The 25,155-nt window shown below is 42.2% G+C and overlaps 1 protein-coding gene and 1 long non-coding RNA gene across 6 annotated transcripts in view; one reads left to right on the top strand and one right to left on the bottom strand.

Annotated features, from left to right (window-relative positions):
- Window positions 1-17,883, bottom strand: part of BRAF (B-Raf proto-oncogene, serine/threonine kinase) — a 130,812-nt gene extending 112,929 nt beyond the window's left edge. For 2 of the 4 annotated variants that reach the window (XM_058681373.1, XM_058681374.1), the window contains exon 1: window positions 17,552-17,842. In XM_058681373.1, the coding sequence (XP_058537356.1) occupies window positions 17,552-17,677 (126 nt within the window). In that variant the 5' untranslated portion in view covers window positions 17,678-17,842. Of the gene's footprint in view, window positions 1-17,551 lie in introns of all 4 variants that reach the window. The other 2 variants (XM_004594353.3, XM_058681375.1) reach the window with 2 other exon arrangements.
- LOC131483387 (uncharacterized) overlaps window positions 16,851-25,155 on the top strand; it is an 89,600-nt gene continuing 81,295 nt past the window's right edge. Inside the window, exons 1-2 of one of the 2 annotated variants that reach the window (XR_009247630.1) lie at window positions 16,851-16,988; window positions 20,074-20,193. This is a non-coding gene — a long non-coding RNA (uncharacterized LOC131483387). Of the gene's footprint in view, window positions 16,989-17,881; window positions 18,479-20,073; window positions 20,194-25,155 lie in introns of those variants that run through there. The other variant, XR_009247629.1, reaches the window with a different exon arrangement.

Raw genomic sequence — 25,155 nt, 5'->3', positions numbered from 1 at the left:
TTCTTTCCTCTGATATGCTACCACTTTGAATTTTAGCTTTCTCCTTTTGGTAACTTAATTGTCTCTTCTTACTTAAAATCAATATCTTGCCATTAAGCTAAATCTGTTCTTTGAGAAGTCAGGCTGCTCTCTGAACTGTACTATCAATCCTGTATTTTCAGTTGTCTCTTGGGCATCAATATTTGAATGTCTCACTGATATCACACAGTGAGCAAGGACTATACCGAACTAGTATCTTCCCCCTCCCTCCATTTGTAATCCTAGAGTATCTGATTTCTATTTTATTTTATTTTTTCTGTGAAATAGGCTCCAAGATCTTTACAAGTTTCCCTAAGCAATGTTTCCACCTTTTCCTTCCTTTCCCATTACTATAACTACTATTCATTCTATTTCCTGAGGTCTGATTAAATACATTATACCTCTACCTTTCACATTTCTTAATGTATCTTTAATATTTTCATCTTTCACTCTTAGTGTTGCATTCTGGAAAGTTTCTTCCGTCTCATCTTCCACGGAATCAATTCTTTCCTGAGACAGGTTATGATCTATTAAATCTTTCCTTTAGAGTATTTGCAAACAGTAATTTTCACTTCTGTAATTTCTAATCTATTTAGTCACTTTATATTGTTTCTTGGTCACTTCAAACTTGTTTTCACATCTTTAAACACCAATTTTCTTAAGTCCACCTGATACTACAAATTCAGGGACTCTGTGGATTCCCTTCTCTCTGCTATTTCTTATTCAGAAGGTCATTTGAAAACATGTCTGAGGGTCAGTGCTGTGCTGTAGTCGGCTATGCCTCCACCTGTGCTGCCAGCATCCCGTGTCGATGCTGTTTTGTGTCCAGGCGGCTCCACTTCCAGTCCAGCTCCCTGGTTGTGGCCTGGGAGAGCAGCAGAGAACGGCTCAGGTCTTTGGGACCCTGCACACATGTGGGATTCCTGGTTTTGGACTGGCTCAGCTCTGGCTGCTGTGGCCATTTGGGCAGTGAACCAGCAGATGGAAGACTTCCCTATCTTGCATTCTCTCTGTAGCTCTGCCTTTTCAATAAAAAAAAAATGTAAAATAAACCTTAAAAAAAGATAGTTGATTTCCTATTAAGTTCTGCCAAATTGTCAAACATCAAAAAGAATGGGGGGAAAAACATGCCTGATAATTATCCTTTTCTTTTTAGAAAACTTACTATGAGGTTTCTGCATATATGGGATTAGGAGAAGCCTAATCACAGAGCCAGACTCCAACTATTTATTTTTATGATTGGAAAAAAAAAAAAAGGAAATCTGAAGAAGCCAAATCAGGACTACTCTCTTGTTTAGTAAGAGGACTGAGAAGGAGCACTGCTGTGAGAGAGGACTGTCAGGGATTTTTCTGTCAAGGTTCTGGCATATTTTCTTCATGCATTCTCCTTACAAGCAGTCAGTATCATTCTCTGGTCTTCCAGAAAGACAGCAAGTAAAATGCATTAAGCAGTTAAAAAAAAAAAGTGTGCTGCCATGACCTCTGACATTGACCAGTATCTTGTTTGGGCAGGTCCACTTTCACTTCTTCGTAGCTACTACTGGGGTTGTGTTTTGTCTTCTGGTCTCTGCTGGTAAATCCACATTTTCTCTCCTATTCCAGCTTTTTGAAGCTTTCAGGACGTTGTCATTTCAATTTCATTTCAATTTCTTTTTTTATTTATTTATTTTATTACAAAGTCAGATATACAGAGAGGAGAAGAGACAGAGAGGAAGATCTCCCGTCCGATGATTCACTCCCCAAGTGACCCGCAACGGGCCGGTGCTGCGCCGATCCGAAGCCGGGAACCAGGAACCTCTTCCTCCAGGTCTCCCACACGGGTGCAGGGTCCTAATGCATTGGGCCGTCCTCGACTGCTTTCCCAGGCCACAGGCAGGGAGCTGGATGGGAAGTGGAGCTGCCAGGATTAGAACCGGCGCCCATATGGGATCCCGGGGCGTTCAAGGTGAGGACTTTAGCCGCTAGGCCATGCCGCCGGGCCCCATTTCATTTAAATTTCACTGAAATCTCTGCACCGTCTGCAGCTGAGTTAGGTGAAACAATATGGTATCCACTGAGCTCAATTTGATCCATTTAAAGTTTCTAATCAGAATTGCGTAAGCTGAAAAAAACAGAAGCACATATGATATTGGCTATTGTACTATTAAGAGCCAGTGCTCTTCAATTAGGGAACAGATAAGATTAATTTTCAATGCATCAACTGATATGCTGTGCTTCTCCAGTCTTTAACATTATCTCCTCCCTTCTTAAATTATTCATTTGTAAATCGTTGATTCATTTTAGATACTGTGTCCATAAAAGTTTGTAAAGTGTTGATAACTTCACCACTTTTGAAATTATTTATTTAGTTGCCCAAACTTCACAGCACTTGAAGTTTATTGTTGCGTTATTAACAACCGAATTCATGTTACTCTATTGCATTCTTGTTAGTGCCTTAAACTACACGCTATTCAGATGTGGGATAACAAGTCAGTCTAAGTTTAAGTTGGCTCAAAGGGACGGGCACTGTGACATAGTGCTACAACGTAGGATGTCTGCATCTGCATCAGAGTATTGGCTGTAGACCTTCCTGCCAATATGCCTGAAAGGCAGCAGAGAATGGCCCAAGTACGTGGGTCCCTAATGTCAACAGGGAGACCCCAGATGGAGCTCTGAGTTCCTCGGTTCCCGAGTTCAGCCCACCCCAGGCCCAGCTGTTACTGGCATCTGGATGTGCACCAATAGATGGAAGGTCTCTTTCTGCCTTTCAAATAAAGTTTTGAAATTCATACTCCGTGTGTATGTGTACTTCTATTACCATGTGTGGTTACTTCTGATAACATGCTGTCCACTGTCTGAAATATTGTAGCAATTCCCTGAAAAGGAAGGGTATTTCTTCACACAAGATTTGTCTCCAGGCCTTGGGAAATGTTATTAGCCTGGAACCAGGAGCTTTGATAAATGGCTCAAGAATCCTTGAACCATTCATACAGCACAAACCTAAGCTAAACTCAAGAGTTATAACAGTGGTGACAATGTGAAAACATTTTCTTAATTTTCTCTTTTCCTTCCTGCTCTATTGAACCTTCCCAGAATTCCCTGGGTACGAAGGTGGGTAGACAGTTTAGCTGTTACGCTCTTGACCTCCTGAGGGAGACCGTGGAGTCTCATTTAAAAGTAAGTTACTACCCTTTCTGACTCTTCAGATGAACTCCAGGCTTGACTTTTGTCCTCTTCATCCCATGAAGTTCAACAAAGCCAAAGTTCATATTTGTATAGACAAAATTCTTTAAGGTAAAAGCTACTGCATGCTCTACCTGTTTCTCTGGAGACCTGCCTTTTCCTAGAATTTGATCAAACAGCTCTCTAATTTATTTTTAGCTTTTCATTTAGATTTTTTAAAGAAAGAATGTTTCAAAGAGTTTTGGTTTTCATCAAACAGGTTCACCTGAATAAGCGGTACATTAATTACTTAAAATAGAAATAATTTCTCTTTTTTGTAACAATTACTTCATAATACTCTCGGCATGGTAACTATGCTGTGACATCAAAGATAATCTACCTAAGTACAATTTTAAAAATTGCAATACCATACTGTATTACCAATTTGAAGTATATACCATTATTTCAATAAACATAATGAGAGTGGCTTGCATCTAAACCGCTCACTGTGGCCATGACAATGACCACTGCACACTGAAAGGAAGAGTCCTTAGGTCATAAATATGTACAGGCAGTGCTGTCATAAATTGTATGTCTTTTCTAAAGTAGTGATAAACAACTGATGAAATTCCACCTGCAAGAGAAAACTATAAAAAGAGAAAAAATAAAATTCTAAATGTAAACTTCACTATTTCTCCAATAAATGATAGATGAATATCTAAATTTTAGATATTAAAAGCATTTTATATGCAGAATATTTTTCAAGTGGACTCAGATCATGATGATCGCTTTTCTCACCTAAACCATCAAGACCCACCATGTCATTTTAAGACATGCAATCATTTGGAAAAACTCTAAAATGTGCACTATCCTCATCATTGCAGGATAACTGACTCCCCTGGTCCAGGCTTACTAAATAGTAACAGTGGTTCTCTCTGCCAGCTCCGCTAATGCACTTTGGAAAGTAGAGGATGACCAAGCCCATGTGCCCTGCCATTCATATGAAAGACTTGGTTGGAGTTCCAAGCACCTAATTTTGACCTGACCCGGCCATGGGCACCACGGCCATTTTGGCAACGAACCAGCAGATGGAAGACTATCTCTCTTCTCTGTCACACTTCTCCATAATTTTGCCTTTCAAATAAATAATCCCCCCCCCCCCAAAATGCTCCCTTTCCCCATCTTTGTAACAAGAAAAATTCATTTCAAATGGGGTTGGTGCTGTGGTACACCAAGCTAAGCTACCTCTGTGCAGTGTGGGCATCCTAGATGGGCATCAGCTCATGTTCCAGCCCCTCCATTTATGACCCACCTCCTGGCCCAACTCCAGCCACTGCAGCCATTTGGAGTGAAACAGTACATGGATTATCTCTAACCTCCCTGCCACCCTCTCTCTGTAGCTCTTTCAAATACATTTTTCAAAACTTTTAAAAATCCTGGCGCATTCAAGGCGAGGACTTTAGCTGCTAGGCCACGCCGCCGGGCCCAAGACATATATTTTTAAACAATGAGAAAATACACATACACTCTAAGAGGGCAGGTGGATATCCCAAGTGCTTACTTAACCTTTGTGTTAAATGTCCATCCTTGCACATACCTAACGGGGGGAAAAGATTTCTAAAACAAAAATTTTAGAATCACCCAAGAGCTGATTAACTCCTCAAATGGCACAATGGCCAGTATTGGGCTGGCCCAATGCTGGGAGTCAGGAGCGTCTTCTGGGTCTCCCATGTATGTAAAGGGCGCCCCGCATTAGCACTAGCCTCTGCTGCTTTCCCATGCAGGGAGCTGGATTAGAAGTTGAGTAGCTGGGACTTGAACCAGCACCCTATGGGATGCCAGTGCCACAGGCAGACACTTGGCCTGCAACACCAACACACCAGCCCCAATATATTTATCTTTTGTCTTGAAAATCATCAGAAAAAAAAATAACACTACTATAATTTTGTGAAGGCTTTTCATACATTTTCAATTTATTCTAATGCCACTCCTATGACTTTCTAATACATTTAGACTACTCAAAAGGGCAGTGCAGGAAGGGGTGGCAGGGCGCTGGGAGTGTGAGAATCAAGATATACTAGAAAAAAAAAAAAAAAGCAAGCACTGACCACTGACCTGAACTCCTACAAGTAATCAAACTTACGAGAGTCAGTGACCTGACTGCTCACATGCAAAAGTATGTACAAGAAGAATATAAGCATGGAATATCATCACTTTCAGAGGCAATCATGTCAAAACTAAGGAGAAATGAACACATTTAGCAGTCCTAAAATAGAAATAAGGACTACACCAAATCGTAATCTCTTCTGTATATGAAGTTCTCACAATACTACCATAAAAGCAGAGTAATATAAATGAATTTTTAAAAATCCAATCCTGAGTTACTTAGAGTAATTAACAATTGTATCTTAACTTTTTACAGTAGAAAAAGGTCATAAAGGCAGTAATTGCTATTCACTGAAAAAGTAACACATTTTTGTAACAAGAATTAAATTACCTTCATAGCACATTACCAGAAGTTACGCTAACAAGAACTCTTTAAAATAGACATACCTATTTAAGACTCTCAAATTAATAAATGTTCTTCCCTCAAGTTACACGAAACAGTTCGAGAAAATATAATCTTAAAACAGAAGAAGGGATAACCTTTCCAAGTGACAAACAAAACCTAATGTGTAAGTTCTATAAATATTTAGAAACTTACTGCTGGTTGTTAATAATCCTCTTTAACATTAAAATACATATTCAAGCTCAAATAGAAACTTATTTGCAAAATAAATGTTGTAACACAGAAACTACAGTTTAAAAATTTCAGATCAATGGAGGAATAAGCTGAAGCAATATGTTAAAACTGTTTTAAAATATTCAAAGGCAAGTAAATGACTAATTCAAGCAATCTGAAACTTTATTTCAGTAGGGCTATTCTAAAAATAGAAGCCAAACTTTGCTGGTATTATGAATTTAAAGGTTATGTATTGCAAGGATATAAAACACAAGCTTTCTCGACGTAAACAAAATAGGCAGGAACTTTGTCCAGTGGTTACAACAAGGCTTAAGAAGCCTACATCCAACCTCCACTCCAGCTCCTTGCACGCACACCCTCGGGAGGAAGTATCCAGGGTCCTGCACTGGGTGACCTCCACCCCAGCGGAGACCGAGACTGAGTTTCAGGTACCTGCCTTTGGCCTGACCCAGTAACGTATGTTGTCAACATTTGGGGAGTGCCCAGCAAACATGAAGATCTCTGTGTTGCTTATTTCTGCTTTTCAAACAAATAAAAATCGGTTTTAGTAAAATTCTTTAAAGACTATTTTTCCCTCTTGGGCAGTCTTAATATCTTAAATAATAAAAGTATAATAAGACATGCTGTTTTAGTTTTTTTCAATGAAAAGTATTTTATTTTTAATATTGTTTATATGGTTGAGAGGCATGAATGCCCATGTGGGCCTCTCAGTAGGGTGGGACAGGTCAGGTATGGAGGAAGGTGGAAGGGACACATATTTCAGTCTTTGTTTTTCTCTCCTGTTCCCAGGGGAGGCAGGGGAGGGAGCAGCTCTTTGCTGTCAATCTACATCAGTACCTGGGATGGGGGTGGTCATCTGATGATGCCTTGGAAGAGTATTCCAAGTGTGCTACTTGGGTGGTTTCAATAGCCCTGTTTTGTTGTTCCAGGGTTGAGAAAATCTTCCCAAGGTCTACTGGTTGACAAAGTCCACCTCAGTGCATCCACAGAGCCAGGAATATACTATAAACCTTGCCAGAAGAATGGTCCAACCTGTTCTGCTCTCCATCCTCTGAGGAAGCAGCTGCTGTCCCCTGCTGGCCTAGATGAGCTGGTCATCAGATTTTCTGTGTGCATCTGGACATGCTGTCCACTACACAGGCATCAGCAACTGAAGAGACCCGATCCTGACACATGTACCCAAAGGTCTGACCACACATCCTGTGATTTTTCCCTGTGGCCAAGGTCTGAGTCAAGCAGTCCAGTACTGCAGTACCCCAAGAAACCTCATCTGAGGTGACCTCAGACTGGACTCTTACATGTGCCAACTAGTGTGGCCTGTCACCTGCGCCAGTCAAAGCATATACTGGTGGATGCAGCTTGGTCAGTTCCACCTCAGCCCCATATCTCACAAAAAGTGACGGGGCTTCGGCCCAGTCCCTCCAGCCCACCAGAGACCTGGTCCTCACAAATATCAGTGGGTGCAGTGGCCTAACCGCAGCAATCCCCAAAAACCCCCATCAGGCCCAGGTTCTGTGTGTGTCAGCCTCCGCTGTGACTTACCTGGCCAAGCCCACATCCCATTCAGTTCTTGAGCACACCCATGGGTTCTGCAGCTTAGCTCAGCCCAGCTTAGCTCAGCCCAGGATTAGAACCGGCACCCATATGGGATCCCAGTGTGTTCAAGGCGAGGACTTTAGCCACTAGGCTACCACACTGGGCCCTGTATTAATAAATTTTTAAAAACAGAAAAAAAAATTATAGATCCTTTTCTTCCAAAAGTTTAGTAACACAAAAAATTCTTTAAAAATCGGGGCCCAGCATGGTGGTCTAGCAGCTCAAGTCCTCGTCTTGAATGCACCAGTATCCCATAAGGGCGCTGGTTCTAATCCTGGCAGCCCTGCTTCCCTTCCAGCTCCCTGCCTGTGGCCTGGGAAAGCAGTCGAGGACAGCCCAAAGCCTTGGCTCCCTGCACCCGCATGGGAGACCCAGAAGAGCTCCTGGCTTCACATTGGTGCAGCTCGGCCACTGCGGCCACTAGGGGACAGAAAACTAATCTATGAACTAAATTTGGCCACCATCTGAATCTGTACGGCTCACAGAATGACTTTTACTTTTCTTTTTTAAATAAAGAGATCTCTTTATTTATTGAAGAGACAGTTACACATGGGGGAGGGTGGGGAAAGGGAGACAGATTGGTTCTCCGTCTACTGGTTCACCCCCACATGGCCACAACAATCAGGGCTGTGGCAGGCTGAGGGTAGGAGCCTGGAGCCTCAGGTCTCCCACATGGGTGCAAGTGCCCTTCCAGATGCCTCAGCAGGGAGTTGGATCAGAAGCAGAGCAGCCAGTTCTTAAAACTGTGCCCATATGGGATGTCCATGATGGCCCAATCTGCCATGCCACGCCAGCTCTGACTTTTACATTTTTAAGTGGTCAGGAAAAAAATCAAAGTTGATTACACGTAAAACTTGTCCATGGTGTTGCAGAGTACAAGGAACACTAATTAAAGGATGTGCATACTCCATGCAGTTTTAGTGTACTTTTAAAATACGATTTATTTATTTATTTGTTGTTGTTGAAAAGGTAGATATGCAGAGAAGAGGACAGGGAGGAAGATCTGTCTGCTGGTTCACACCCCAAGTGGCTGCAACAGCCAGAGCTGAGTTGATCCGAATCCAGGAACCAGGAGCTTCTTCTGGATCTCCCATGGGGTTGCAGGCTCCCAAGGCTTTGGGTCATCTTCGACTGCTTTCCCAGGCCACAAGCAGGGAGCTGTGCTGGAAGCTGAGCCTCTGGGACACAAACTGGCACCCATATGGGATCCCGATGCATGCAAGGCAAGGACCTTAGCTACTAGGCTACCGTGCTGGGGCCTTGTGTACTTTTGAAGTGTACTGTTGACAAGGGTCTTATGGCCCACAGTGCTTAAAAGTTATCACTTGGACTCTTATTTTAAAAAAATGGCACTGTTCATGTACAGTAGCAGTATCCCAGATGGACTCTGAGTCTGGCTGCTTGAGCCTGACAGCTCACCACCAATATGTGTGGGAGAGCAGCACAGGATGTCCCAAGTGCTTTGGTCCTGCATCTGTGTGGGAGATTCAAAGGAATCTCCTGACTCCTTGTTTCTGACCTGTTTCAGCTGCTCACACAAGCTTTAGTTGAATTTTGTAAATTGTTAGTATTATGTGCAGAAGGTTAAGCAGTCACTGCACTGCCAGCATTCCACGTCACAGTGCCACCTCAGGTCTCAGTTCTGCTTCTGTTCCAGCATTCCTGCTGATGCTCCGAGGGGTCAAAGGATGAGGGCCCACATAATTGAGCCCTATCACTCATGTGAGAGACCAGGATGGAGTCTTAGAATCCTGGCTGCAGTCACGTTCACACGTGAAAGTCGCAGCCATTTGAGGAGTGAACAAGTGGGTAGAACATTCCTCAGTCTGCATGTCTCTCCCTCTCTCTTACATGTTCTGCCTTTCAAACAAACAAATCTTTTCTAAAATTTCTACATGAATTGTAACATTTGAGGAGATGTCAGGTCAGTAGAAACCTCTCTTCAATGTAACAGCTCTAAAATTTCTCCTTCCATCCTGCTCTTTTTTCAAATAAACCATGTAAGGCAGTAAATTAAGAACTTTAATAGTTAAGATATAGAGGCAATAAACAGAATATTAGTACAACCTCGAAAGGTCATTAAAACCCCAAAACAGTATTTTGAAACTGCCTACTCCAACCAATGTAGAAATCAATCTAGTAAACTAATTCTTACAACTAGCTAAAAAAAAAAACTAAATAGAACAGAAAACTAGTCTTTCATAGCTAAAAGAATGTCACTCACTTTCACTAACTGTCCGAGTACCCATATACTAAGTTTTGTCACAGAAGCTACAGATGAGTGGCCAGCACTGTGGCGCAACAGGTAAAGCCACCAGCGGCAACATGAGCATCTCCCATGGGCACCAACTCATGCCCTGGCTGCTGCATTTCCAACCCAGTTCCCCGCCAACAGCCTGGCAAAAAACAGCAGAGGATGGTCCAAGTGGTTGGTCCCCTATGACTCACATGGGAGACCTGGAAGAAGCTCCTGGCTCCTGGTTTCCTCCTGGCTCCGTCCTGGCAATTGTGGCCATTAGAGGAAGAACCAGAAGATGGAAGATTTTTCTCTCTCTTCATCTCTCTTTCAAATAAATAAATCTTTTTTTTTAAAGGTATAGATAAAAAAATTATAGAAAGAACTGTCTCAATACATACATCGAAACAATTTTTTCTTTTAAGGATTTCTTATAGTAGTAGTGTTTTCTAAAACTGTCCCAGAAGCAGTTGAGGACGGCTCAATGCCTTGGGACCCTGCACCCGCGTGGGAGACCCGGAAGAGCTCCTGGCTCCCAGCTTCGGATCGGCGTAGCACCAACCGTTGCGCTCACTCGGGGAGTGAATAAACGACGGAAGATCTTCCTCTCTGTCTCTCCTCCTCTCTGTATATCTGCTGTATACCTGACTTTGTAATAAAAATAAATAAATCTTCAAAAAAAGCAGGAATAAAACTGTCCTAGAGTTCAGAGGTAATTTGAAAACATGGTCTTACAGTACATTTGCCCCAAAAGCACTGTCAATAACTACAGCTACAGTACAAAAATGAAAATGATGTTTCATTTGATGTCATAGAGCTTCCAGAAGGCAGAATATTAACTGAATTCAAAGCAATTTTAAAATTCTGTTTCAAGGGCATTCCAAAGGCCCAGAAAGGAATGTAAAGTTACTGAACATCAATTTTCCTTTATATGCATACTCTTGACATGGAAAGGTGCAAGAATAACATTTTTTAAGCCCAAGAGAAAAAAAGTCAAAGAGAAGCCAAAATAATCTCAGAGAGTACAGGGAGGGAAAAAAATAATTGTTTAAGAGAGGAGGCTGTATTAAGTATTTCTTCAGACTATCATGTTAATTAAGTATGATACTAAATTAAGTTGGTAGCCAAAGAAACAAAAATTAAAAACTGCCTCCCCAGACATGTCAAATGCTATTACAAAATATTTATAGAAGGAATGAAAAAAAATAATAATTTTTGCTTACAACTAACATGAAGCTAATCTATATAACACTATGATTAAGAAAGCATTGTTTAATAACAGAGGAGTATCAAAGCAGCCTACCAATTTGTGAACTTAGTTCTTTCACTATCTCTTATTCTGACTTTACAAAATGACCAATATAAGTGAATACACAAAAAGAAGGATTAAAGGACTTAAAACGATTTAACTTCAAAGGAAAATAAAATTTAGTAAGAACTATTGATTTAAAAAGGTTCATCTTAATGATAAATCTGAGGCAGAAATATATAGAAAATCAGAACATACTAGTTTTCATTATTGTGAGGATTATGACATAAAATGTTCACTAAGTACTCAACTAAGTTAATATCAAAAGTATGAAAGAGTTACTATTAAACTATAAAAGAAATAATACCTCCTGCAGTTCCAAGAGAGAAGATAATTTTATGGACAAAAGGGGAAAAGTGGCCTGTTTTACAAGAGGGCAAGATTCAGGTCTTACTCCCCATTCCTAACATTCCTCCCCATCACTGGCAGAACACAGGTTCCACATTGGAGAGCAAAAAACAGAAAAATAAAAAACATCAGACTGTTCTAACCTGCTATCCTAATATAATCTTTCTAGCCTGTTATCCAAACACAATTGAAATTCCTGCTCAAATGTAGTGCATTAAAGGATTCACACACCCCGACCAACATTCCCTTCTCATCTAGATTGCTGAAAATACAATTGTCACATAATTTCCTAAACAACAAGAGTAAATTCATCAAGGGGAGTAAACAAAGGTAATACAAAAAGGGAACATACAAATATCAAACCAAACACTTATTTTTTCCCCCTAAAGTGAACTTTGGAATGTATATAAACATGCATTCATAGCAATAGCCAGAATTGCACATGCAACTACCTTATAGGAATATCACTTCTCCTACTTGGCATGGTTTTACAAAGATGTATTTTAATACACTGGATCTCATTAAAAAGAGTGTCTATCCTAGAATATTCCCTAGTCAATGCATTATATAATTATACAGTTTAACTAAGATTGGCAGAAAGAGATCTTAACAGCAAAACAATTATTATTGTAATGCAATTGTAAGAAACTTCCTTCTACAGAAACAGCACAATGGTTAATAACACATGATGATTATACATATTTTAAAAATATATTCATCATACCACATGATCATAACATACCATACACCATATCATTCTATATGGTTAGAGAAAATTACATCAAAGAAATTCAGGAGTACTTCAAAAAGTTTATGAAAAATAGACTTAAAAGGTAAGCTTAATTTTTAAATTCATGCATAAGTGATCAGGGGAACAATTCCAAAAGTATAAGTACATTCAGTTAATAAATATTTAATAAGCCCTTGTCATTTGTCCTATTTGGAGCATGTACAAAATACAAATATGAGGGCTAATGTTCCTGTTAATGTGCCTGGCGAAAACAGCGGAAGACAGTCCAAGTGCTTGGACCACAGCACACACTTTGGGAGACCAGGAAGAAGCTCTTGAGTCTTAGCTTTGGATGGCCCAGCTCCAACTACCTGTGGCCATGTAAGAAGTGAACCAGCAGATGAAAGATTCTCTGTGTCTTGCTTTCTCTGTTTGCTTTTCAATTAATAAATTTTAAACACAACACACATATACATACACATAAAATATAACAAGAGAATATGAATTTTGTTCCCTCACTAGAATTCTAACTTTTAAAACTTGTTTGAGAGGTAGAGAGAATCAGACGGCTCTCATCATTTCTCTACTTCATTAATGTCCACAATAGCCTGGACTGAGCCAGGCAGAAGCTGAGAGACCCAGAAACTCAATCCAGGAGCCAGCAGCTGTAGCACAATGGATTAAGCTGCCACTTCTGATGTCAGTATTCCATTTCAGAGTACCTAAGTATCATTAAGTATCAGCTATTCTGATTCTAATCCAGCTCTCTGCTAATATGCCTGGGAAAAATAGCAGAAGACAGTCCAAGCACTTGGGCTCCCACACCCACATGGAAAACCTGGAAGGAGTTTCTGGCTCCTGGATCCTGGCACCAACCTGGCCCAGACCTGGCTGTGTGGCCATTTGAGAGCCAGTGGATGGAAGGTTTTCTCTCTCTCTCTGGCCATTTGGGGAGTGAGCCAGTAAATGGAATTGTCTTTCTCTCTCTCTGCCTTTCAAGAGAAAAAGAGAGAGAAACTTGAGCCATCAATACTATTTCCCAGGGCATACATTATTATCAGGCAGATGGAGTTAGCAAGCAGGAGGCACGCACCAATCCAAGCTGCTCCAGTATGGATATGGGCATCTTAACCATCACGTGAAAAGCCCTCCCTCTATCATAATTTGAGACACTAAAATTTAGATTCTATGTCCAAGATGCTATAATAAGAAAATTGAATAATACACAAAAGATGATCTATTAAAATCACAACATATTTAATGACATACAAATAATTTTGCCACATTATCAAATTTTCAAAAGCTGCAAACCAGGGGTGTCATGTGATATTAGGTGAAACTGCCGCCTGCAACACCAACATTCCATATTGGTGCAGGTTTATGTCATGTTCCTGATTCAGCTCTCTTGGTGTGGCTTGGGAAAGGCAGTAGAAAATGGCCCAAGTATCGGCTACCCATGCAGGAGCTCTAGATGAAGCTCCTGACTCCTGGCATTGGCTTGCCTGAACCCTGGCCAATATGTCCATCTGGGAAGTTAACCAGCAGATGGAAGATATCGTTCTTTCTTTCTCTCCTCTCTCTTTTTTCAAAATTGTATGCAGTGTTATGTAGCATACACTAAAATTTTATAATAATTACAACTTAGTGGCATTATTTTTTTTACTTTTTATACTTATATTTTACTAATTTTTCAATAATAAACATGCCTTTCTTCTATATTTAAAAGTTCTTTAGTGCAACTGAAATGTCCCTCTGCATAACAGTCATGAAAACATGCACTGTGGGTGGGTGTTTGGTCTCAGTCAAGGCACCCTTATCCCATACTGCAGTAACTGGGTTCAAGTCCCAGCTCTGGCTTCTGATTTTAGCTAACGCTGACTATGGTCCTGCCACCCACACCGGAGACCTGGGCCGAGTTTCCAGCTTCTGCCTGGTCGAGCCCAGGACATTACAGACTTCTTAGAACCAGACCAGCGAACTAAAGAGAGCTGTGTGCCTCTCTCTGCCTCTCAAACAAAACTACTATTGGGCCCAGCGCATAGCCTAGCGGCAAAGTCCTCGGCTTGCATGTGCTAGGATCCTACGTGGGTGCCAGTTCATGTACCAGCTGCTCCACTTTCCATCCAGCTCCCTGCTTGTGGCCTGGAAAAAACAGCAAAGAACAGTCTTTGGGACCCTGCACCTGCGTGGGAGACTCAGAGGAGGTTTCATATCAGCATTAGCTGCAGCCATGCGACCACTTGGCAAGTGAATCAGTGGACGAAAAATCTTTGTCTCTCCTTCTCTTGTCTATCTGCCTTTCCAATAAAAATAAATCTTAAAAAAAAAAACTACTATTGTATCTTATTGCTCTCCCCCTCCTTTCAAATAAATAAAAGTAAATTTTTAAAAATTTAAAGGTAAAAAACAAATATTGTAACCAAATCGATACGCATAAAAGCAAGCCTAACAGATGAACTTCTGAAGAGGATAAAGTATGAAAAAGAATTGCAGAGACACCATTAAACACAAGAAAAAATTATTCATTTCTTTCTATGTTTCTGGCAAGTATAAGATGTCCTTGTAAGTACATATAAGACAGTTCAACTAAAATACCTTAATACATTTTACTTTCCACTGAACTAAACCAAATTAATATCAACTTGAAAAGTATTCCTGGAGGAATTTGTTTCACCATAATACAGATACATGTACAAAAGATACCCTTTTAAAAATGTTATTTATCATCCCTGGTCAAATACATTTATTACTAGCTCTTACTTTGAAATATGGAGGAACAATTCAGCAATAAGCACTAAATCCTGGGTGGAGGGGGGAAGTTGTTAACTAAACAAAATTAGCTATAAATATCTTTATAGTTTCAGCAGCTATGATTATGCTGTCCAATTTTTGGCAATTCAACAATAAATTCATCTCTTCAAGAGCTTCTGAAGCACTGGCACTTGAGAACTGCCCAGGAAGTATAGCTAACAAACAGCCCTGGCGCTAAATCTCACCTGCTGAATTCAAATTTCAGGGAGCAAATAATCTTGCCCTTTCAAAGAAAATAGCAGGATAGATTGGGCTTAACAAAATCTTTCTCTACAGAGTTGCAAACTGTTCTAATAACAATGAATGAAGTTGCAAAATAGTCTAATAATTTCATAACCCCTATCTGTTCATTTATCCATTCTTCTACTCCACAGTAATGTTCAAACATCGATAAATTCCAACCAAATCACATGTGCACTATAAAGTACAGGCCAGAGCACCTGTGCCTGTTCAGACAAAGACATATCCAATTGCTGGAGAAAACAGACAGCAGATGTGACCCCTGGTATTTACCCATTAAAAACAATGTATCCTAAAAATAAATTTCCATGTCAACAGAACAAAGCTGTTTATAAATAAGAAGGAATGTGGAGGTGTGCAGAAGAGGAAACTTCAGCCAGTACCAAAAGCTGGGAACAAGGCAGAATGAATGGTAATTAAGGCACAAAGAAACACTAGCAAATGGGAGAGAAGCTCTTTCTCCTTAGACTCTAACCAAGTCAGAAAACAACAATGGACAGATGTTAGAGGAGACCTTTCTAAGCAGAAATGCAAACTGGAAAGTAGACTAGCTTTGAGAAGACGGGGGGGGGGGGGGGGATGATAAAATAGCTCCAATGATGGTACAAAACACATTTGGGAATTACATGCAGGCGATTTAAGAAGGTGGGAAATGGCAGTAATTCGGGGCAGTGGTTCAAACACCACTTGACTCCTAAAACTAGAGTGTATTGGTTCAAGCAGCAGTTCTGTCCCCTGCACACCCTCGGAGGCAGCAGGTGACGTGTTGGGGTTCCTGCCACCCACACAGGCGACCCGGCTGAGTTCTTGGCTCCTGGCTTCACCTGGCCCAGACACTGCTATTCGGAACGCCGGCAGTGTGAATCAGTAGAGGAATGGTCTCTCTCTGCCTTCCAAATGAATCTAAATAAATTTAAAAACACTTCAAAGGATTAAAAGCAGTCTAAACAAACTAACACTCAACTGAGCAAGTCTATCATATGAGTTTCCCAAGATGCTGAAGCATGAACCAGAACTGCATCAATAGAAAAAAAGAATGAGACATAATGAGAACCGGGACACAGGACTTACATATGAGGAAAGCAACAAAACTTTGAACAAAGTCATCAGAATAAACCAAATTAGCCAAGAACTGTGAGGCAGTCATACCATATACTATTATTTGTAAAGTAACAGTGTACCATTTTACCCAACACTAAATACTAGACAGCGTATGTAAATAAAGCAATCTGACAAGGTATTAGGAGGCTGAATACTACAAAAACAGGCTGAGAGGAGAAAAGACTAAAACCAGGAAAAAGTGAAAGGAAAAAATAGGACAAAAAGGAGGACAACACAAAGAAACCAATCAAAGCCATAAAGGTTGGGGGTTGGGGGTTGGTTGCAGGAATAAAGACCTGTGAAGGCACAATGGAAGACTAGCCAAAAAACAACTGCAGAAAGACCCAAGGGAAACCTGATAGAATCTTGACAGCTTCGGGGTTCAGAAAGTAAAGAACTCCAAAGTGTCCAGGACTTTGGAGAGAAGCCACAGATAAGGCTCGGCAGTGAGGGCTACAAGGAGATGGGCTCGGGACGAGGAGCAGGGCAAGGGAAGGGCAAAAAGGCTCCCAGGCTAAAGCAGAGCAGGTCCGACACCTGGATAACGAACGGAGCGGCAGACGGGAAGGGGACTGGCGTTCAAATCTTAGGAACGCTGGACCAGATGGAGGCATGGGAAAGGTAGCGCAAACCCGAGAGATTTACGGCCGAAAAAGTAAAGACCAAATCAGAAAGCATCCTCTGTACACATAAAACAAGAGAAATCACCAAACAGGTAGAAAAGTGGAAGGGACTGGGGTGGGGGCAGCGATCTGAAAAACAGGGGGGTCAACCAGGGAAAAGACGGAATGATGCACCCCATCACCCTCAGAACCAGAATTACACACGGTAGTAACAGGGGCCGGGGGTCCCGGCCCGGCCACTAGCCCACCTCCTGTCCACCTCCAAGGAACCACCACCTGACCCCCTCCCGATACATCCAAAACATCTAAGAGATGCAGGACTGGATGGCTCACCCAGTTGTGACCTTCTCGGACCAACCCCGAGTTTCGCCCCCTATTGATAGCCTCCCGCTCAATCACCTCTGCCCGGCGCCCCAAAACCCGGCTGGGGGCCAGGGAAACCCCCTGGGCCATAGTGTGTGTTTACGTAGCGAGGAGCGGCGTGACGGAGAGGGACGCGGGGGCGATGCCCACCTCCCACCCTGCGAAGCTGACAGGAGAAGGTGGCCGAGAGCACCCCCAGAACCCTCTCCGCCGCCTCTTGGCCCCTAAAATAAACACCAGTCAGCCGAGCCCGGACGCGGCAGGGACTAGGCGGGGTGTCGCCGGTACTCACCTCCTCGGGAATGGCAGGGTCCGCAGCCGAAGAGGCCGCGGCGCCGGCGCCGGCCTCGGACTCCATGTCCCCGTTGAACAGAGCCTGGCCCTGCTCCGCGCCGCCGCCGCCGCTCAGCGCCGCCATCTTATAACCGAGAGCCGGGGCCCCAGCGGCCGCGGCTGGGCGGGGAGGGGGAAGGGAGGCGGAGGGCGGGAGGAGGCGGGGGCGGAGGCGCGGGGGGCGCGGGGAGGGGCGGCCGGGGCGGCGCGGCGGGCGGGAGGGGGCCGGGGCCACCTCAGGTACGGGCCTGCGGCCCCGGGCGCAGCCGAGCCTGAGGGGATTGGGGGAAGGACGCTGAGCGGGAGGGCGGGGGAAGGGGGAGGAGACGACGAGAAGTCGCCGCGGCAACGGCGTCACCCGCGTGTCACGGTTGTGACGTCATCCGGGGCTGTGTGACGTAACCGAGGAGCGCCCTCGCGCCGTCGTCGGGAGAAGGTTCGTTGGCCTCCGACCACCCTCGGGCTGGCGCGTTTCCTCAGCTCGGCGGTTTCCATGGCTGCGGCTTCCTCTTGGTCTCTCCACCTCAGTCCTCAGTGTGTTATGTTAAAGTAGGGTTTACTAGAAGAGCCGGGTGCTGTTGGAGAAATTGAAATCCTAGAGGGAGAAAGGCGGGGAAGCCCATGCTACTTATTATTGCCGTCACAGTGTCTCTGTGTCCAGAAAATAAGACTTAAACCTCAAGGTTGGAACATTTGTACAGAACTCCGTAGAAATAGGTTTAGCAACAGCCAAATTATCAGTATGGTGCTTGTACCCTTTCCTTAAATGTTTTGGCCATTAGTGTCTAAATGGGATTTTAAAAGCTTTTCTTTCATCGATGAGGAATAAAATGTTTTCTAACGGTGTGTTTTCCGTTTTCTGGATTCATTCATTTAACAAATAGCGGTGGAGTACTCTCAGTGCTATGTGAAGGCACATAGCATTCTAAACCTCTGAAGCCTCAAAATGCGTTTTTATTTTGAGGAAAAGTACTCAAAATATTTTATGTACTTTGTGCCTTTCATGAACAGGATATTCCAGAACATTCTTTGTATAATATAAACATGAAAGCAACTGGGAGATGCAGATTCTCTTTGAGAAGCTCAGTCGCAGAAAGGAATTAAAACTATTTCACTGTTAAAAACTAGATTATTGAAAAGGGGACTGAGCTGAACAGGAAAGCAGGAGTGGGAAGGACTCCATAAATGACTGTGGGCTGCTCATGGTGTGCTGTTCATCCCCAAAGCAACCATTGAATGAGTCCTGCAGCTTTTTGCTTGCTTTTTTGAGGAGTGGTCACCAGTGACCAATTCTGACGTCTGTAACAGGATGTTTGCATGTCGACTCCATTTCCGTGATCCTGGGAGCTGGGAATGATGGATTGAGAAGTTATGTGTGATGTTACTGAAGGAAATCTGAGTGCTAGCATCCCTCCATGTTAAAAAAAAAAAATGGAACCTCGCAAATGAGCCTTTTCGGCATTATCAGCTTCATTGTGCAGTCCAAGTAGGAAAGTTGCCTTTGGGAACGAAAGTTAGAAGGTAGCTTGGCAAATGTAGCATGATCAACAGTGATCATAAGGAGCTACCCTGTTGAGCTATTCTGAGTGGTCTGACGCACTCGTCCTTACCCTCAGGACATGCTTGTAAGTAGACTGAAAAATGCCACCCACCAGTCACAGCGCTGTTTCGCTGGTCAGAAACGCCCTGGCAGGTTTTCTCTTTTTGCTTTTTAAATTATTCTCCCATCCAAGTACTAACCAGGCCTAACCCTGCTTAGCTTCCAAGATCAGATGAGATCAGGTGCGTTCAAGGTGGTGGCTGTAGACTGTTTTTTAAATTGTTCTTTGCCTTTTTTCCTTTTTATAGCTTAGTCCCTTTTAATGTTATCATAATACTTGCCTGTATCAAAAGTTCCAAGATTTTCTTCTCATTAATTTCATTTTAAACAATAGCTTTATTTATTAACATCAATCTACAGATCAACTGTATCTTACATAATTCTCCACAGGATGACTAACTCCTTCATTTACTATTGATTCTAGTTAGCTTCCATTTATTCAGCATTTTCCTACCTTATATTTAACATATCTGCTGCTGAAACAAGCAGCATGCTTTGTGTTTAAATACTGTACATAAGGCCTGGTGCAGTAGCCTAGTGGCTAAAGTCCTTGCCTTACATAAGCCAGGATCCCGTATGGGCGCTGGTTTATATCCATGCTGCTTCCACTTCCCTTCTAACTCCCTGCCTGTGGCCTTGGAAAACAGTGGAGGACAGCCTAAAGCCTTGGACCCCTGCACCTGCATGGGAGACCCAGAAGAAGCTCCTGGCTTCAGATCGGCTCAGCTCTGGCTGTTGGGGTAATTTAGAGAATGAACCAGCAGATGGAAGATCTTTCTCTGTGTCTCTCCTTCTGTCTATAAATCTGACTTTCCAATAAAAAAAATTTAAAAATTTTTTAAAAAAACAAATCCTGTATGTATCTTGTTTGATTTCCTTAGACTGTCTGGAGTGCCACGGTATCCAGCTGAGAAACAACAGGAAAAACATAAACTCGGGAGTCCAGAGATGGAGATTTTCGTGTCAGCATGCCCCATCTTGACTAGATCATCTTACAGGAGGTAAACTTCAATCCCTATTTGTTTTGTTTCTCAAACCGTGAAATAGGGTAATAATGCTGTCAATCAAATCTGCATAGTTGTGTCATGCTGAGAATCAAACATTATAATTTTGTCCTTTGCAAAGTATAAAATTACTCTCTCAGTCAGACTGCAGACAAGGCATAGCAAAGATGGCTTATTTCTGTCCCATAATATCGGTCGGGGGGAGGGGGAGCCTCAACTGAGAAGACCCAGTACCTGGTGGGGTAACTTAGTGGTAAGATTCTGGAATCCTTGGCGGAGGGTAGGGATGATATTTACTGACATGATTAGTGGTTGAAGCTTAGATCTCAAGTACCGCAGTCAGTCAGAATACCTAAACATGTTCTCCTTTGTGGCTGAGCTTCTTGCTGAGCTGCCTCGGAGTAGAGGCTCCCTGTAGGGCAGCTCAGAGCTTCAAATGCTAGTGTTCCAATAAGCAAGATGATCATGGCCTACCTTTTATAATTAGTGTCCAAAGATGCACTGCTGTGTTCCTGCTGCATTTTATTGAATACAGGTAAGTCACTAAATCCAGCTCAGATTCAAGGAGAGGGTCTATAGAACCCACCTCTTACTGGTGCATGAGAACTGGGTCTACAGAACCCAGTAAGAGGTAGGTTCAGTAGACCCTTGTGTCAAAGAACTTACATGCTTTAACACTAACTAGCACAAGATGTTTACAAGAATGAATTGTCTGTGCTACGGAACTCACTAACACTTCTGCCCAAGGGATTATATGCCCAAATTACCTTCCCTTTATTCCTGGGATTCACCAGGCAGGACCTCATTATACTAATGAACAATACATTACCTTCTTTTTTTCATTTTCTGAGTCCTCTGCTTTATGCAAAAATAGAGGCAGGTCCTTTGCTTCTGATCACAGCCTGTAGTTCTGAGCAGTTATCTCCAAATTCAAATGCTGCCATGGACTGTGTTGATATGTTGAAACTCTCTATACAGAAATGTGTTCCTGCAGCCTGTAATGAACCAAGCCAGTTTGTGTTTGGGGCAGAAACAAAACACCCGCCCTTTGTGCTGTGGCGTGCCATGTGGGTATCAAAGTGATATTACCTTGCATTCTAAAGTTGTGCTGACATTTGAGTCTACACAATTCTTTTGGGTTTTGCTCACAATCCCCTTGTCCCCTAAGGCACTCATATAATCACGGGAAACTGGAAAACCAAACCAGGTAAGAAGCCCTACTCAGAGCTGTCGCTCCAGTTGATGACTGAGACACTGTTAAGAGCATTACTGCTGTGTCTGACCCTCTCCTTGGGGATGAGTTGGTTACCAGCCAGCATATCTGCCTGGACTCCTGCATTCTAATAGACACTGGATAGTTCCAGAAGAAGTCTAGACCTGCTCAGCCAGGTCTAATGCCAGATGAATAAGGTCAGCTCCTAGAAAATAATCAAACAGCCTCTAGGAAGCTTCTAAGGTTCCAACTGGCTTCAATACATGTAGCTCATCATAGTTGAATGTTTTCATTATAAAACAATGTCATCATCATGCTGGACACTCCCTGTATTGTTTAATAAAAGGCTACTCTCAGAAATTTTAGGGGGGTGGAATGAAAGGTGGGTGGTTGGCACAGTGGTTAAGACTCCCTCTGGAGGCCCATCCTCTATAAGAGTACCTGGGTTCAGGTATTGGGTGATGCACACTAATGGAGGCAGCAGGTGATAGCTCGAGTCCTCGGGCTTCTTCCACTTGTGTGGGAGATACAGAGTTCTAAGCACGTGGCTTCAACCTGAGACAGTCTCGGGGAATGAACCAGTAGGTGAACATCCTTCTGTCTGTGTGTCTGTCTCCTTTCAAAGAAAATGAAAACAAATGAATATATAAGAACTTTAAAAAGAAAAGCTATCTGGGAATAAATGAAAATAAACCATAGAATTGATTAAGCATAACTATCCTGTTGAAAGATGTTTGGAATCCTGTTGATGCGATTCCAGATTCTGTCCAAATACTTTGATGATTGAGACTTCACTAATTTGCTTTTGTTTCTAAAGTTTAAGTGTAATTTCAACTCTGTTTCTCAAGTTGAAATGAATTCTTTATGACATCTGGACTCTGGTCTAAGTTTTGCCTTATGGAAAAATAACAGCATAGATTTATGTCTTATTCTATATAATTGCTTTCAAGTATTTGAAGGGAATTCTGTTTCCTTCACTTCTCTCCTCAAAGCATCTTCTCTCCTGTATGCTGTTTCCTTTTTTTTTAAGATTTATTTTTTGTTGGAATGGTAGATTTACAGAGAGAAGGAGAAAGATCTTCCATCCACTGGTTCACTCCGCCAGAGGGTCACAATGGCTGGAGCTGATCAGGCCCAAAGCGAGGGGCAAGGGGCTTCTTCCTAGTCTCTCATGTGGGTACAGGATCCCGAGGCTTTGTGCCACAGGGAGCTAGAAGGGAAATAGAATAACTGAGACATGGTCCCAGCACTTAAAGCAGGAGGTTTAGCCAATTGAGCCATTGCACCATGCCCACTGTATTCTTTTTTCAATGTCACTCTTGAAAACATGGTAGCATAGTGGTTAAAGTCCTTACCTTGAATGCGCCAGGATCCCATATGGGCACCGATTCTAATCCCTGCAGCCCTGCTTCCCATCTAGTTCCCTGCCTGTGGCCTGGGAAGGCAGTGGAGATCAGCCTAATTCCTTGGGACCCTGCACCCATGTGGGAGACCCAGAAGAAGCTCCTGGCTCCTGGCTTCGGATTGGCTCAGCTCCAGTCATTGCGGCCGCTTGGGAGTGAATCCGCGGATGGAAGATCTTCCTCTCTGTCTCTCCTCCTCCTCCTCTCTGTACATCTGACTTTGCAATAAAAAATAAATAAATCTTAAAAAGAGAGAAAACATGGCTTCATGAATTAAATACTATTGCAGATTTGATCCAGTTGACAACAAGTCCAATTGCTGTAACCGAGGGACTCTACTTTTGTTAGTATAATCAAGGATCATATGAACAGCCTCATCTCTTTATTGGTGGCTATGAAGTTTATGATCAACAAAAGTTGTTGTTTTTTAAATAAGGTACACTTTTAAAGTCTAAACTTTGAATCTTTTCTGCATTATCATTTCTTCTGCTATCGTTTTGTTATTCCCAGATCTTTCAACTTTTGTTCATGAAAAGGTTTCAGCTTCTGGGTTCATGAATTCTATTCCATGTTATATTTCTAAAAAAGGAAGTGTATGCCAAAATATTACAATATCGTGTTCATTTCACCCTCTGGTGTGTTGATAAGGTAGAAAGTAGTCAGGAATATTTTTTTGTGAATTTGGTGTTTTATCTTGGTTTTAGTTGCAAGGTGCAGTGGGTTGTATACAGTATGTGAACTTGGCAAAAGGTGAAGTCTCAGAGTGATTCCCCTTCTCCACAGTTTTGCTTTCTAGGATTTCACTTACTCATGGTCCATCTTGGCTTAAAAATGTTAAAATTTGAAATGGGAAAGTGCTTTCTGTTATGAGTATTATGATGATATCTCATGCTGTTGCATTCCATCTAGAGAAAGATCTAAGTCATCCCTGGTCCAGTGTATCCATTAGGCACTTGGGAGCTATCTTGCTTGTCAAGTCAACCATCACCAATTCAAAGGGATTGTGTTTCATATAATTCTTGTTTTACTTAATAATAGTCCAAAGTTCAGGGGTACTAATCTTGGCAATGTAATTATAGTATGTTATAATTATTCTATTTTTATTGGTTATTTAACAGCTATATCTAATTCATAAGTTTATCATAAATATGTATGGGGAAAATAGCATATTTTATAGGATTCTATAGGATCCATGGCTTCAAGTATGCTCTAGTAGTCTTGAAACATATCTCCTGTAGATGAGAGGAAACTATTGTACAAATATACATGATATATATGTTGAAAGTGAAAACTGAGAAAGGATGGCTAATAACAGAGTGAGACTTCCTTGAGTCTGTCTTTTAATACAGCTTAATTTATGAGATGTAAGTAAATGAACAGTGAAGTCTAAACAATCTAATTCTATATCAAACTGATAACAGAACTGTTGAGAGCAGATTTTGAGTATAGTTGTTTATGCAGTGTAACTGTGCTAAATTGCAGCTAGTTCTCACAGCTCCTTATATCCGATAAGCCTACTCAGCTACCTTTTCCATATATCCCCCTTATGTGGAGGACATTTGGCACAGCATTTAAGACACGTCTTGGAACACCTGCAAGCCCAGATCACAGTACCTGAGTTCAAATCCTAACTCTACTCCCAATTACAGCTTCCTGATAATGTGTACCAGGAGCGGTAACAGTACTTGGGTCCCTGGCAGCCTCATGGGAGACCCCAATCGAGTTCCTGGCTCCTGGCTCCTGGCTTCAGGCAAATCAGCAAATGGCAGGTCTCTATCCCCCTTGCTATGTCTCTCCTTCTGTGTGTCTGACATACATATATGTACACACTGTTATGGATCTCCCGTACAGATCTATCCCTTGCGAGGGACCAGAGAACTCTATCTCCACTAAGGCTTAATGACATGTACATATAAGGATAACTCAAAGATCTTTGTTGGTTATCCTCTGTAAGTCGGAAATGACTGTGAGAACTGGCTACTGTTTTAATGGAGCGCACATTTAACTCATGGGGAATAATGCCTGCTTCTCCTGCAGGCTCTTCCATCCTGAAGTTGGGAGGGCTGTGTAACGTTCCGGTGCCTCCTCGGAACCTACAGCCTCACAGATTTCACTTAGACTAGCTTCTCTGGTGTCACCATCTTTCCTTCCCAACACTCTACCCAGAATTTTGGATCCCTGCAGGAGAGACACAAAAAACACACTAGCTCATAAAATTTGTTCAACCAGTTTCACAGTTGCTTAATTCTCTATTTGCTTGAAATTAATTCTCTATTTGTTTGAAAGTCAGATTACAGAAGCTGTTCCTATGGTATAGCAAGTTAAGCTGCTGTGTGCTATGCT

The sequence above is a fragment of the Ochotona princeps genome, chromosome 25 (assembly GCF_030435755.1).
Source record: "Ochotona princeps isolate mOchPri1 chromosome 25, mOchPri1.hap1, whole genome shotgun sequence".
NCBI lineage: Eukaryota > Metazoa > Chordata > Mammalia > Lagomorpha > Ochotonidae > Ochotona > Ochotona princeps.
This window is presented reverse-complemented; position numbering and strand designations above follow the sequence as displayed.